Here is a 15,451-nt window from a genome sequence, read left to right as displayed (position 1 = left end):
GCGTACATTGCTACGGTGTGCAGTGATTGGCTCTGGTGCGCACGTGACTGCGGTGGCTCCGGTGGACAATGCTCACGGAATTTGTAAAGCATTTCTGAAATAATTTATGAACGGTATCATTGCAGTCCAAACAAATCCGACGTTGCACACCCTTTAACCACACAGCAGCCATGTTGAAACTCTCAGGTCAGTCTGATCCTGGTCCACAGAGATATTTGAGGAACACATACACACACACACACACACACACACACACACACACACACACACACACACACACACACACACACACACAGACAGACAGAGATTCCTTGCTTTTATAGAGAGATGTAAGATACATGTAATCATTTATTTCCTCAGCATTTAAATGGTGGCTTTATTATACCACTAATAACTAACAATTATAGATGATAATAAGGTAAAGAAACCTTTTGATCAGTGATCGGTATTGGCCAATACTGCTTCTAGCCATCGATGATCTGCCCCCAAACTCTGGATCAGAGCACCCTTAGCATAGTTTCCTATTGTTGACATTGTGGCAGTTTAAAGGTCCTATATTATACTGTTTTTCATCAATTTCACACAGCTCTCAGAGGTCCAACAACACTGTATTCGATATGCCAAATGTAACCTCTAAGAAGGTACCAAGTACACAGGGGCTTCAATAAAGGGCCACAACAGCCAGTGTGGGTCATACATGCCATTTATTTTATTACAACTAAAACTCTAAAAACACAGGCAAGAAGAGACAAGAGGACAGACAGTCATACTACGGCTGGGACACCAACCACTCACTGCTAGGACACTGGGAGTATACTAAGTATTCAAAAAGAAATGTAAACCCAACACACTTCAAATAAAACACCACATTACAATGTGCAACCACAAAACATATCACCATCTAAAGTGAACTCCCAGCATCAACCACACCGGTGAATGGAGGACCTCGCCAGCCGCAGCACTAGACACAAAAGGAGACAGAATGTTAAAACTCTAAAACAATTCCAATCCTATATTAAACAATAAAAACAATAAAATCAATAAAGCTAAAATATATATAATACTAAACTTAAATAAACGTCAGTCAGTGCTTTGCCTAAAAACAAACAAAAGCACTGTTAGTTTATTTTAGAACACAAGAGGTTTAAAAGCTGTATGTTTTACACACCTCTGTGCTGGCAGTCAAGTCAGTCCTAAAAGCAAGTTTGGCAGACCCACAATTAAAATCATTAAAATACAAATACCTCGGGGTGCAAGCACCCCTACCATACCCTAACAATTAAAATGCCAACATGAGTGTATAACAATGTTAAAAGTCCGTCCTACCAGAGCCACAGGGAATCAAACAGTCACAGCCCTGGCGTGCACAAAGGATCTGAAGAGTGTCTGCTGCAGTCACACCTGCTGCCTATCAGTCCCACCTCCAATTCCTGTCACTTGATTGGTCTCTGCTCTTTGGGTCCTAGTGATCTGCTGCTACATAATGGCTAACAGCTAGCCAAAGCTGTGTTTGTCTCCAACACAGTCTCCTGACTCTTGGACACTTTTCGCATCGTCTCTGTCTCCAGTCAGCACATGTTTCCAGACGTTTTACTGTGACAACCAAGCTCCCTCGTAATATTAACATTAATCTCGCTTCAGACGCCATTGCATAGCATAACGTTGTTGTTAAAAATGAAACGCAACCACTGTCTCTCCTGTTCTTCTGTAGCTGGGGCAGAATATAGGCACTTATGTTGATTTTTCCTACCAACAACAGAGCAATTTGCAATTTTGCAAAAAGCAACGACATTGCAGAACACTGCTATCTCAACGCTAGACCCACTGAACTTCACCTCGGGGATGAACGCACCCGTTTCGGATATCTCCTATCATCGCGCAAAGGAGGTCGGCCTATGATAATGACTCCTTTTTGGTATGTTACAAAAGGAGCTGAATCTGAACAGCCTGTAGGAGCGCCGTGTTACCAGTGGGTGGGCTGCAGAGACCTTGCAGGACTCGCTTGTTTTTCTCATTCTCGGAGTTGGCAGGCTCAGGGAGGACCAGCTTATATATGTTGTGAGCAGAGAAAACATGTTTTTTATGATATGGGACTTTTAACTTCTGGAGACGGTTGAGAGAGTGTTGTGTGATGTTACTACTGATTTCAGTATAAGAATTTGCTGTCAGCTCTTCAGTTGCAGATACATATGTAATGTGTCTCATTTTCTCCAGTTTTCTCCACAAAACACAAACATGACATGGACGGCTAGTTAAACGTGAGGAAGTAATCACTGAAATTGACAGAAATAGTATAGATCACCTTTCTGAATTTTTCACAAATGTGAAATGCTATTATGAAAAACACTAATTGTCTAAACATCTACTGGTCACCCGAGACTCTCAATTGTTCGAATCATCAACACAATAAACCGTTTCTACAGAAATGTGATGTATTTTGTATTGTGGATGACAGAAAGAGTATCACTAACTCTCTTTCAGGCTGAGTGGCTGTAATCTGTCAGAGAGAAGCTCTGAAGCTCTGTCCTCAGTTCTCAGCTCCCAGTCCTCTAGTCTGAGAGAGCTGGACCTGACTGATAACAACCTGCGGGATTTGGTAGTGGAGCAGCTGTCTGTTGGACTGAAGAGTCCACATTGTAAACTGGAGACTCTCAGGTCAGGATTAAAAAACACATGTACAGAGTGAACAGTAACTGTTCCTTTATGTTGTCATTGTTCTCCTGTAATTTGACCAGCTCTTTTTTCAAACACTGCTCTGAAACTGAGTGTATCAAAATACAACTGTAAGTTAAATCAAAAAGAGAGAAAAGTCTTCACATGTACTCTACATTACTTTTTCAGGCTGAGTGGCTGTAATCTCTCAAAGACAAGCTGTGAAGCACTGTCCTCAGTTCTCAGCTCCCAGTACTCTCGTCTGGGAATGGTGGACCTAAGTAACAACGACCTGCAGGATTCAGGAGTGAAGTCGCTGTCTGTTGGACTGAAGAGTCAACACTGTAAACTGAAGACCCTCAGGTCAGGATTAAAAAAGACATGTACAGAGTGAAAAATAACTGTTCCTTTATGTTGTCATTGTTCTCCTGTCATTTTACAAGTTCTCTTTTTAGACACTGCTCTGAACCTGAGTGTGTCAAAATACAGCTGTAAATTCAGTCAAACAGAGAGAAAAGTCTTCACATGTACTCTACATTACTTTTTCAGGCTGAGTGGCTGTAATCTGTCAGAGAGCATCTGTGAAGCTCTGTCTTCAGTTCTCAGCTCCCAGTCCTCTCGTCTGGGAATGGTGGACCTAAGTAACAACGACCTGCAGGATTCTGGAGTGAAGTCGCTGTCTGTTGGACTGAAGAGTCGACACTGTAAACTGAAGACCCTCAGGTCTGACTTCAATTTCTGTTAAATGAGTACTCAAATGTCGCTTGTCATCTGATTAAAATTAGCTTAATGATACTGTATAACAAACATTTGTAGGAGTTTTGGAGATTGTGTATTATGAGTGTGAATGCGAAAAAGCATTTACAGTATTGTTCTTCTGGAATTTGCTTTTTAGCATTATCATTATGTTTTTATCATCTGTTATACAGGCTCTGCTACTGCTCCAGCATGTGTGTAACCAGAGAAACTGTTTACCTTTTTAAGCTCTGTAAGCCCTCTTACTTTTCAGCTTTTCTACCTCTTCAAACATTCATCTTTCTGCTTTTTCAGCTTTTTCATGATCAGCTACAAAACTGTTCAGCTATCAAAATGTTCACCTTTTGTAGGCTCTTTCGGCCCATAACTTTATAGCTTTTTCAGCTTTTCCAGATATTCATCTTTCTGCCTTTTCAGCTTTTTCATACATTTAGATTTATGTTCAGCTTGAGAAACTGTTCTGCCATCAAAATGTTCAGCTTTTTAAGCTCTTTCAGCCTATAACTTTTCAGCTTTCAAGTTTTATCAGCTTTTTCAAATATTCAGCTTTTCAGCCTTTTCAGTTTTTTCAAACATCCCGCCTTATGTGTTCAGCTAGAGAAACTGTTGAGTTATCAAAATTAAAAATTTTTTTTTAGCCCATTCAGCCTATTACTTTTCAACCTTCCTGCCTTTTCAGCTTTTGAAAAATCCAGCTTGTTCGGCAAATTCCTGACCATTCATTGTTATAGTTTTATGCATGTCTGGCAATACATTCAGCAGATTTCGGAAATCACTTCAGCCGTCAGCATTCACACTGGATTTTCGCAGGAAATGCAATTTTTCTAGTTCTTAAAAGGTATACAATGTCCTCGCAGACTACATCATTTATTTTAATGTACAGTAAAGTTATATTCATCAGTCACCATGTCAGCTCTTATCAGTGTTATTTTTTTCATCAATTGTGCATGAAATGTTTAAAACAACAGCGTTTTATCAAATTACTTTGTGTTGCCCCTCAGCTCTACGAATTGTTGTATCTTACAGACCTTTTTTTGGTGTTTTTTTTTTTTACTTTCAACAACTTCACTGTTTGTAATGTTTTTAGAGTTTTTCCAGTGCAGGTGACTGTATTTTCAATATTTTTCTGGTGTCACATGATGTCTGCTGTCAAATCCCAATTCACAGAATGTCTGTCTCTGTACATTAATAAATATACATTGTCGTGTGTGTGTGTATATGTGTGTCCAGGCTGTCAGGCTGTCTGATCACAGAGAAAGGTTGTACTTCTCTGGCCTCAGCTGTGAGATCCAACCCCTCCCATCTGAGTGAGCTGGACCTGACCTACAATCATCCAGGAGATTCAGGAGCGAAGCTGCCGGACTTTTTCAGGTATGAACAGACAACAATTGCTCACACACTGTTCCTCTGTCACACTGACAAGCTGAGGACTGTTGGCTCACAGTCTGAACCAGCAGCACTGCTGATAACAGAGAAGACAGTAACTGATGTGGGGAGAGTCCCTATTCACACTGAGACTGACCTCCTGACTAACATCACACCATCACCTGCTGTTGATCATTTAATGACAATATAACACACACTCTGTTTGATAAATATACTTCAGTTTTAATTAAAAGAATAAAAACTCATCAAAAGGTTTAAAGTTGATTCTTGATTGTGGAAAAATTAGTTGAGAAATATCTCAGCTCAAAGTCCATTTAATAGTTGTTCTGGAGATTCATGTGTTATTTGTGAAAGTTCATACATTTTAAGATGATGACCAAACTCATGAAAAGTCACATCATGTAATGTTACGTATGTTGATATAAAAGCTGTGTATCGCTCATGAGTCTAACTTTCTTCTCAACTCTTTATGTATTTGGCCAGATAGCTTCTGCTCTCATGTAGAAGTCAATACATGTTATTGACAGTCATAAAACTAAAGTCAGAGTCAGGAGTCTTCTCAACAGAATCTGGATGGGACTGTCCACTTTTAACAAAGAACCACAGTGACCAACAACCAATTCAATTGAGAGGAGAGAGGTCTTAAACCGGCCACCTCTTCAGCAGGAGCTCCCTGAACTTTAATGAACTTTTCAAACAGATGAATGGGAGAAATCACATTTCCACAACTGCAGATGTTATAAAAGAGAGAGCTATATAAAAGAGAGAGAAGAACTTATTTTCATCAAGTCAAAGAATAACAGAGTCCGTTTAGGTGAGGTTGTGATCTTGTTTGCTGTTAGTTGAAGGTCAGACAGTCTGAAAGTTCTCTGTTAGAGTCGAGTTGTTTGGTTGTAATTATCTGTGTGATCTGAAGCTGGATGACATCTTCAATTTAGATAAACTTTGTGTTGCATGTTAGTTCAGATGATCAGCGATTCAGCAGAGCTGCTGATGTGTATGAAGTGTTTCAACATTCAAACACTGAATGCTTAAACTCTTATTCATGTTTGAGTTGTAGTTTCTGGTGATGTAGGTGATAGCAACAAGCACACGGTCACACCATTACCTGAGATTGTATGTAACTAGAGCTACATTATAAAAAGCACTGCCCTCTACAGGACAGACAAGGACTCCGCCAGTGATGTTATCTGTCCCCTGAATGTTTAAAACCAGCGTGTGTAGCAACCAATAATGTAATAACGGCTAACAACGTAATACCTGCCAATAACGTAATAATTTTGTCCATTTTAAATGTAATAAAACCAATAACATAGTAACTTGCCAATAATGAAATAATATTTTTGAGCCAATAACTTAAAAACTAGTTGCCAATAATGTAATAAGTTATTACATTATTGGCCTAGTATTAAAAATCTATCCCTATACAACTGTGTATGTATCATGCTAGCAATTTTCTTATGGTTAGACTAGCTATTTGTCTAGTTACGGCCCCGAAATAAACAAACAAAGACTTGTCTGATTGGGCTTATCAGACAGCTGACACACATGACAGGTCCCACATTGGTGACGCACATCAGCTTTAAGGCCCGGCCAAAAAAAACAATGCAACACTCTGTCATATATTTTATTGACTCCAAGGTGACCACCCAGAGGATTATCATGGGCCAGCTTCAAAACCTCCGGGCGGAGTTTGAGCAAAAAATCACAAAACCAAGAACAAGCCAAAAAACTCGAATGTTTCTCAATTATAAATAATGTATGAACAAGGATTCCACAAAATTAAGGATTTTAATTACACCCCCGCATTACATTTTAAAGATAGGCCTCTAACGTAATAATGCAAATTTTTATTACGTTATTGTCTCAAAAACGTTATTACATTATTGCCTCTATTAAATTTTAAATGTTCAAAATTATTACGTTGTTGGCCGTTATTACATCATTGGTTGCTACAAGTGTGTTGTCATATTGTTCTTCATGTTGAGTTATGTTGGGCCTTGCATTACATGAGGCACAATTAAGTAGTATTTATGCAACATTAAAAGGGCGTTTTAGGTTAAATGTGTCTATCAATAATAATTACTGATTATCAGGGATAATTATTAATTATGATAAACAATATGATCCAATTTACATTAGATCACCTTGGTGCACCACCCTTAAAGAAAGGAAACATAGCAAATTTACCAAATCGGGCTCATAAAAAGGTACTAAACTGTTATAACTATGCTTAATAATTAAATTAAATACATAATATTAATATTACATTAATAACTAATAACTACAACCAAATTGACCCTAACAGCTGTAATGGTTGAAGGATTTTGGAGTTCTTGACATGTAGAGGTTGGCAACATTCACTCTTGCACAATATTAAATAGACAGCTAGAAGGTTCAAAAGTCTTTGATTCAACACAAAGATGAAAACGCACAATCCAACTAACATGTACTAACGTGTGTGTGTGTGTGTGTGTGTGTGTGCTCGTGTGAGAGAGAGACGCTAGGTTAGAGGAGATGGTTGGTTGCATGCAGAGACCTTGTGTCTGTGTGAAGCAGCATTCTAGGAAAACAAGCTACCAATGACTTGACCTGACCTCAATAACACTCAAACAGTGGACAAACACATAACCCTAACACATTATTACATCAACCAGAGTTAAGATTCCTATCATTTATTTATCATTTATGAAGATCATTGATGAGGAAGCTTCTGTAGGAGATACAGCTATAGGTATTAGAATTGTAATCAATCACTGGCAATTAATAATACGCTCGTAAATGGGGCACCACCTCCGTTGTTTGACTATTTGAATAATCCGGAGGAAATTACTCAAAATCCGACTGTACAAGTTTGGATTGAACAGTTCAAATCAACTTCAAATTAATTAATTCAAAGTAGTGATTTCTATACAGTTTCCATCGGTTCAAATTAAACTTGCACAGGAAAGGACATACAGTTATATATGTTTATTAACTAAAATAATGAAATGATAATTCAAACAAATGACAACAGGTAACCGAAAATGTGGAGCCTGTGAAGGGTAAAATATTAATGTTAGGTGATTTATGAGCGATGGTGAATTTGCAGGACGGGTAGTTAATTTTAAATTATGGGAGTAATTCTTAACACTAACGAGGCCCTTACCGAAATTCTCTTTAAGCTTAAAAGATGGGGATCGAAGCTTACAGACAGCAACTTATTCTCGTGTGTGAATCCAGGTGTGCAGGAGGTGTAGCCTACTTTGTTTGTAGATGGATGATGTCCACAATTTTTGGTTTTCCTCCGGTTCTCTCAGCTCAACGAACGGTCCAACAGCCAGAAGGAAGTTGCGTCTCATTTCTGTTGACGAAACCTCAGTCCAAAGGCCAGCGAGATGTCCGCTTGAGTGTGCTGGGGGCAGCCGGTCTTGGCTGGATGATAATGTCTCTGTTCAGCTGGAAACGTTTTTACGTCTTCTTGAGCAGTCAGCTACTGCAGCGTCTTTCCTAATGATAATCAATGTCTTAATAAAGACTTCAAGTGGTTGGTCTTCAGCTTAAACTAAGTCAACTTCTTGTCTAAAAATAACTGGAGGATGAAACCCTGGCCAGGCGAATCTTCCATCGTCACTAAATACAAGAATTAGATTAAGTTCACTTCTTCTGAGTCATGTAACGATCATTAGCAATATATTTTAAAAAAGAGACAAAAAGAAATAGGTTTCGTTGTTATTTGAGCTTCTCAAAATAAAAGTACTGAGAGAAGGTTCTTCAATACCACAAGTTATAACTTGAGAAAACTTCAGCATGTCTGCTGAGATCGCTAGTCTTGGAATGTTGTCACAAAAACAAAGTAAATTACAAAAATTAAAAGTAAATTTAAGATCGACACAAGTATAAAATAAAGTTTGTTTGGAAATTTTCTTCCAACTATACCAGAACGTACCAAAAGGTGGCACTGCGGTTCCAACAAACATCAGACATATAAACCAAGATCTTTATTTTTAGTTCATTCCTCTTATTTGAGAATCTGCTTTTATTAGGAAGATGAGATTTTATCTTAATACTTAATCAGGACTAAATTGAGATCAGGGTTGTACTGACTCTTCTATAGACTGCAACAGCCTCAAATTTAAACACATCGTAAATTATTCTTTAGCAAAAGGGAAGACAGAACAATAGATGTTGGTTCCAGAGTGTTGTTTTCTATAGAGGGGCGTCTGTCAGAACAAAGGAAATATCAACACAATCCAGGACCATCCCTCCCAAATTTACAATTAAAAGGCACTCAATTATCAACACTTCTTTGGCGATCAACAGTTTGCTTTGCAAATCCAGATGCTCGGATCCTGAACCCCAGAGTGTTGGGCATCGGTTTGACCTGAGAAGGGGATTCACCTTCTCAAAATGGAATAAAACAAAGCAATGGTGACTTCACTTGTGAATTAGGAGACGCTCTTCCTGCAAAGCAAAAGTTTATGACTGAACCAAAGTCTAATTTCCTTGTCAAGTCAAGAGGTGAGAGGGGCTCACAGGCCCTTCTGATGGAAAACAGCAGAGTAGGTGAAAGGTAATCATAAAGGCAGAAACAGGCCTCTGTCAGGATGCAGAGATGACAGTCCTACACTTCTGAAGGATCATTCTGACTTTGTTTCTTCCTCCAGGGTGGAACATGGTGGAGAGCAGAGGCTGAAACCTGGTGTGAGGAAGTGTAAGTGTGTGTTCACTTTGATTGATCCAAAGAAGATCCAAAAAGATGAGTCATTGTGAAGTTTTGATCTAATTAACATTCAGGGCTCTATCTTAACGATCTGAAACGCAAGTATCAAACGCAAAACGCAAGTAGCTTTGTGGGCGGATCTCAGGTGCTGTTGCTATCATGCCGGCGGAATAAATGACTCTCGCGCCCAACGCAAATCTAAAATGGGTTGGTCTGAAGTAGCTACATAAGTCATAGGTGTGGTTTGGGCGTAACGTGCAATAAACCAATCAGAGCGTCATCTCACATTCCCTTTAAAAGCAGGCGCACTTGTTCCAAGGCGGATTGCTATTATAATGGCGAACTTGCCAGGCGCACGCCAGGAGCGGTTCACAGCCGAGGAGACCGACGTTCTCGTCAGGGCCGTAAAAGACCGAGAAGTGGCACTGTATGGGGATGGGAGAAACCCATGCAAACACCAAGGTGCAGAGGATCCAGACCCACTACACGCCGTGGCAGCATTGTCAGACTGGACCGCACTGTCAGGGATGCAGCAAGGTATTAATGCCCGTCTTGACCGGGTGGCGATGTTGCTGCGGCCTTTCAGGCGCATCACCTCAAGTGTCCAAATGCACCACCTGCTCCTGTTGTGCCCCTTCCTCCTCCTCCCCCAACTCCATCTCCCTCCACCCGCTCCACTAGTAGCACATCGCGCATTGCCACTCACGGCTACGGCGGGCGCGTCGCATATCAGAGGGAAAAAGAATGAGTTCTTCTGTTTAAATCTTTTCGACTTTTTTTTGTATGGTTTGCAAAAACGGGAACTGCTTCCTTGTAGATGAGAGAAGCAAAGTGTATGCACGTTAAGCACACGCTACATTATGGCCAAGCATGCGCCCTTAAAATAGCATCTGAATAAGCGCCACTGATTTTAGACCAGGTTTTTCCTGGTCTGTTGCGGAATTGTTTTCTGAAACAGCAAAATAGTACCAGTGCACGTTTGTGCTGGAACACGCCTCCTCTTTTCACTGAACTGCCCCCTGGAGCACAAAGTCATTCCCTAATTTAAGGACGCGTGTTTGTGGAGGGAAACTCCAATGTCCGCCGAATGCAAAATAGGAATTATACAAGCGCCAGTGTACAAAGTCAATTGCGCTTAGTGCAAGATAGAGTCCTAAGACTGTTAATCTTGCCCTAGGCAAGATCTTAGCCAGCGCCTCCTTGCATCGCAGTCAATTTCACAATCAGTTTTCATACACTCACACAGAAACTTCATGTATATATTCAAGATTTTATTTCTTTTAAGTCAAAAATATCACACCAAATAAAAACTGAGGAAAGAAACAAGTGACAAAAATACAATATATATATATATATATATATATATTGCATTTGTCCAGTCCTTTAGTCCTGATGCTGTGTCACTCTGTTGTGCTGAGGTAGAGGGACAGGAGCACCTGATTCTGTGTCACTGGGCTGGTGGTGAAATATTTTAGAAATGCATCTGAAGAGAAGAGAAGAATATGTGACCACTGCATGTTACATTTTAATAAAAACAAACAAACAAACAGATTGTTGTGTGCAATACATAAGACTAATACAGACTAATAATGAAAATGTGATGAGATTCATTCAACTTTATTGTCATTGAAAAGCAATTCAGTCTAACCAGAGTGCAGTGTATATATATTTCTCCTATAAATGATATGGAAAAGCTAAGGTGTGGAGTATTAACAGTAAAACACTCTAACTGCACTTTAACACTGATGTAAACGTTAACAAACATAAACTGTGACACAATAAACCAAAGGCTTACAACTACACTATTACAAAGGGGATGGAAAACTAATAGCATTTTAACTGACATTCTAGCAGGAAAGACGGATGATGGATTTAAGTGGAGTAACATTAACACACGTTGACTCAGCTATTTATTGACTATTAAACAATGCTGCTATCGTCCGAAGTAAGCTAGCAAGCTAACACTCTGCTCCAACAACAGTCATTAAACTATTAATTTCATTCAATTCATCACATTGACGTTATTGTACCTCTATCTTCTTCACGTTTTTCTTCCTCTTCTTTCCTTCTTTTCCCTCAGTGGGTGCCGGATGGTTTCAGTGTTTTGGACCGTGTGGTTCTGTTACAGTATCAGTAAATCTCTCTCTGGGTCTTGGGGTCTTGGTCCCGACAGATTCAGGCTGCTCGCCTCTCAACCCCCCCCCCTCACAGAGGACAGGTACAGAGAACCGAGCCAGAGCCCAGAAAAAAGGCTTCTCCGTTATTTAATAGTCCTTGCTATGACGTTATGTTACCGTGGGCTTATATAATATTTTGAAATAATAGTAGTAATGGCACTGATAAAAAATATACATTCTTCTTCTTCTTTTTTTTTATCCCCCCGTTTTCGGCCGCCCCCCAACACCCACCCCCCCCCCCCCCCCCCCCCCACCCGGATGACGGCGCCTCTAGCATTTGCCTATACTGCCTATGCCCTGGGCCAGCTCTGAAATAAACCATCAGCTGTGTTAGATGATAAACTGCTGCTGTATTGTGTCTTGTTCTCTCCATCAGATGTCTGTGAACTCACAGTGGACACAAACACAGTAAACAGAAACCTCAAACTGTCTGACAACAACAGGAAGGTGACACGTGTTGAAGAGTATCAGCCATATCCTGATCATCCAGAGAGGTTTGACTGCTGTCAGCTGCTGTGTGGAAATGATCTGACTGGTCGCTGTTACTGGGAGGTCAAGTGCAGAGGACTGGTTGATATATCAGTGAGTTACAGAGGAATCAGCAGGAGAGGAAGCAGTGATGACGGTTCGTTTGGAGGGAATAATCAGTCCTGGAGTCTGTACTGCTCTTACGATGATGGTCGTTACTCTGTCTGGCACAATAACAGAAGAATAGTCCTCTCCTCCTCCTCCTCCTCCTCTGTCTCTAACAGAGTAGCAGTGTATGTGGACTGTCCTGCTGGCACTCTGTCCTTTTACAGAGTCTCTGACTCACTGATCCACCTCCACACCTTCTACACTACATTCACTCAACCTCTTTATCCTGCATTTAGGTTATGGTTATCAGGTTCCTCAGTGTCTCTGTAGGAGGGACACACACACACATACACACACACACACAAACACACTCTCTGTAAATGACAGTGACAGAAATTGTTCAGTTGTTTTGTCTCTTCTTGGTCAATGTGCTGCACATCAGTGGTTTTAAATCTCTTTAAATATGTTTTGAACGTTCAGATTTCAGTTTTCTGAACTTTGTGATCTGATTCATAGGTACCAATTTATGTTTTTGCCAATGGGTGCTCAAATTTTTTTTTTTTTTTTGGTGCTCAAATTAAATGAATACCACCAGGTTGTAATTGTCACAAACTGACTTTTATTTAGAGCTGTCCCAAACAATTAATCTAGCGATTATTTTTTCGATTAGTCGACTAATTTAATGATTAATTTAAAGTTACATGACCAAACAAAAGTAACGTAGTAACTGTAACTGTTGTTGGTAACTTGTATGAGGAGAAAAAATACCGCAGTTATAGGCGGAGCAGCGTCTGTCCTCCGCCTGTCCTACCAACTCTTCGTCACAATTCTGCCTGAAAAACAGCGTTTGTCACCGGCAACATTGTTGGGAAAGTTCACTTTTTATATAAACTAGTTCAAAGTTCAGTTCCCACATTTAGTTCTGTTCATAGTTCATAATTAAAAATTTTGAACTAAGTTCACAGTTCCAAAAATGAACTAGTTCGTAGTTCTTTTTTTTTTTTTTAATATGTTGATGCGAGCTATTATTTTTCAAAATTTTTGCCACAGCCCATATAGAACCACAGACAGCCATTATTCTATTAGTTTTAACACTGAAACTGCAGCTATCAGACAATATTCTGCAAAACCAGGTTGTCTAGCTGTGGCTGGTAGATGAAGACAGTGGAGCCACCACTGTACGCCGTTAATGCAATTTGGGTGGTAGACGATCTGTTCTGGCTTGCTGTTGCCGTGTCTTTTGATTTTTTTATTCACTTGCCGGGTGCTTTAGTCCAATGTGCCGTTTCAGGTTTGTGGTACAGGATAGAGTACAAATTAAAAATTAAATACATAAATAAGTAAATAAATAAACAATTTAAAAAAAGAAGAAAGTAAAAAATAAAATGATAAATAAATAGATGGTTCAGACAGTGGCTTCAGGGAAAAACTTTTCATAATGACTCAGAGTAAGGTACAGTTTATCATGTTTTAACCAGCCAAGAGCGCAGTTTAATGTTTGTTCCACCCAAGAACACAGTTTAGTGTGTTTTGCCAACCAGGAGGGCACTTTAGCGCGCGTTTTTGCTGCCCAAGAGGGCACTTTCGCATGCGTTTTTTGCCTCTCAAGAAGGCACTTTAGCACACATTTTTGCCTCCCAAGAGGGCACTTTAGCACACATTTTTGCCTCCTAAGAGGGCACATTAGCATCCAAGAGGGCAGTTGTATTTTGCCAACCAGGTGGGCACTGTAGCACTCGTTTTTGCCTCCCAAGAGGGCAGTTTATCATGTTTTAACCAGCCAAGGGGGTAGTTTAGTGTGTTTTTTCCACCCAAGAGGGCACTTTAGCGCGCATTTTTCAACAATTGGGCCACAAAGGGGGGCGACCCCCCCGCTGCACATCACTGGGCACAACACTGATGAAGAGCTCATTCTTAAATGATTTCTGCTTTTATTGATCGTGGTGAAGTGTTCCCTCTTTTTCAGTTTTTAAACATTTATGATAAAATTATTTAATTCACTCTGTCAACAATAGTTTAATAACAGAATTTACAATTAATTCTTCTCTTGTCATTTATCCACTCTAACTGTATATATGTACATATGAATATATGTTTATTGGTGCTCATTCATCATCCACGTCCCTGAAGAGTTCAATAAATATCTTGAATTAAGTCGTTTGTATTTGTGTTTTCCTTTATGACAGAGATGGAGGTCGATGTAATCAGAATTCACAGCTTTTAAAAGTAAAACTGATTAATTTGATGTGATTAATTTTCCTCCTAATGAATTAATAAATCACTGGAGGTGGTTCTCCTTCTGACGAGTGCTTAGTAATATGTCATATATGTGTTGAGGACGCTCCAATCTGATGTTTGTGGATTAATATGCTGCATTAATGTGTATGTGTCAGTTTACTGCTGTAGATGTTTCAGGTGGAGCTCATTGTAACTCCTTTATATCCTGTTGGCTGGTTGAATCTCCAGCAGAACATCAGATTCTATAAGATCATCATATGTTTGTATCCGGGCTGTCCTGTGAGAACCACGTATGTTTTCAGCTTCGTGACGATGCATTTTAATCCAAGAGGGTTTTTAAAGAGTTTATTTAGCTGAAGAAGGAGAATCTTCTTCATCATCCTTCAGTTTATCACAAACATTCATATTCAAACATCATCATTTGGAGATACAAGGTTTCCACTGGACAGGAAGGATATGAACAAACAGAATGTGTGCAGTAACTAAAGCTGTCAGATCAATGTGGTGGAGGAGAAATGTAAAGCTGCATCAGATGGAAATGAATGTGTGTTTGGAGAAGTTGTGTGAAGGTAAATGAACGTATTGATCACATATACAGTGATACAAGTTCACCTGATACAGTGACATGAGTTCTCTGTATTTAACCATCCTCAGTGTTCTATCAGAGAACCTGCTGGAACATTAAGTGATGACAACCTGTGACAGTGAAGTCTGATCAGACACAGATCATATTGTTTCTGAACACAACATGTTCCAGTGGTTGTCTTTGTTACAATGCAGATGTTCTGTTGGGTTTGTTTCAGAGGTCCAGTTCCAGATGTGCGGACATGACGGCTGTGTCAGTGACGGTGAAGAGAAGATCCAGCTTGAAGAGACGACGTCACAGGTGGGTGTTCATCAGGATTTAAAAAGGTGGAACAGGAAGTGGAGATACGTCTGTTTGCATTTGGACCCAAGATGACTC

The 15,451-nt window shown here is 39.8% G+C and overlaps 1 protein-coding gene across 2 annotated transcripts; it reads left to right on the top strand.

The window, feature by feature from the left end:
* Nucleotides 1-2,082: 2,082 nt before the first annotated feature.
* On the top strand, nucleotides 2,083-12,996 carry LOC115578476 (neoverrucotoxin subunit alpha-like). 2 transcript variants are annotated; one of them, XM_030411453.1, is made up of 7 exons: nucleotides 2,083-2,655; nucleotides 2,842-3,015; nucleotides 3,202-3,375; nucleotides 4,639-4,779; nucleotides 9,441-9,487; nucleotides 11,577-11,714; nucleotides 12,050-12,996. In XM_030411453.1, exons 2-7 carry the CDS (start codon nucleotides 2,921-2,923, stop codon nucleotides 12,577-12,579), a joined length of 1,125 nt encoding a protein of 374 aa, XP_030267313.1. In that variant the 5' UTR covers nucleotides 2,083-2,655; nucleotides 2,842-2,920; the 3' UTR covers nucleotides 12,580-12,996. The 2 variants fall into 2 exon arrangements, with proteins under 2 accessions (XP_030267313.1, XP_030267321.1); XM_030411461.1 differs by lacking the exon at nucleotides 11,577-11,714.
* The last annotated feature ends 2,455 nt before the right edge of the window (nucleotides 12,997-15,451 follow it).

The sequence above is a fragment of the Sparus aurata genome, chromosome 1 (assembly GCF_900880675.1).
Source record: "Sparus aurata chromosome 1, fSpaAur1.1, whole genome shotgun sequence".
Lineage (NCBI taxonomy): Eukaryota > Metazoa > Chordata > Actinopteri > Spariformes > Sparidae > Sparus > Sparus aurata.
The sequence above is the reverse complement of the archived record's forward strand: the minus strand, read 5'-3'. Positions and strand labels throughout refer to the sequence as shown.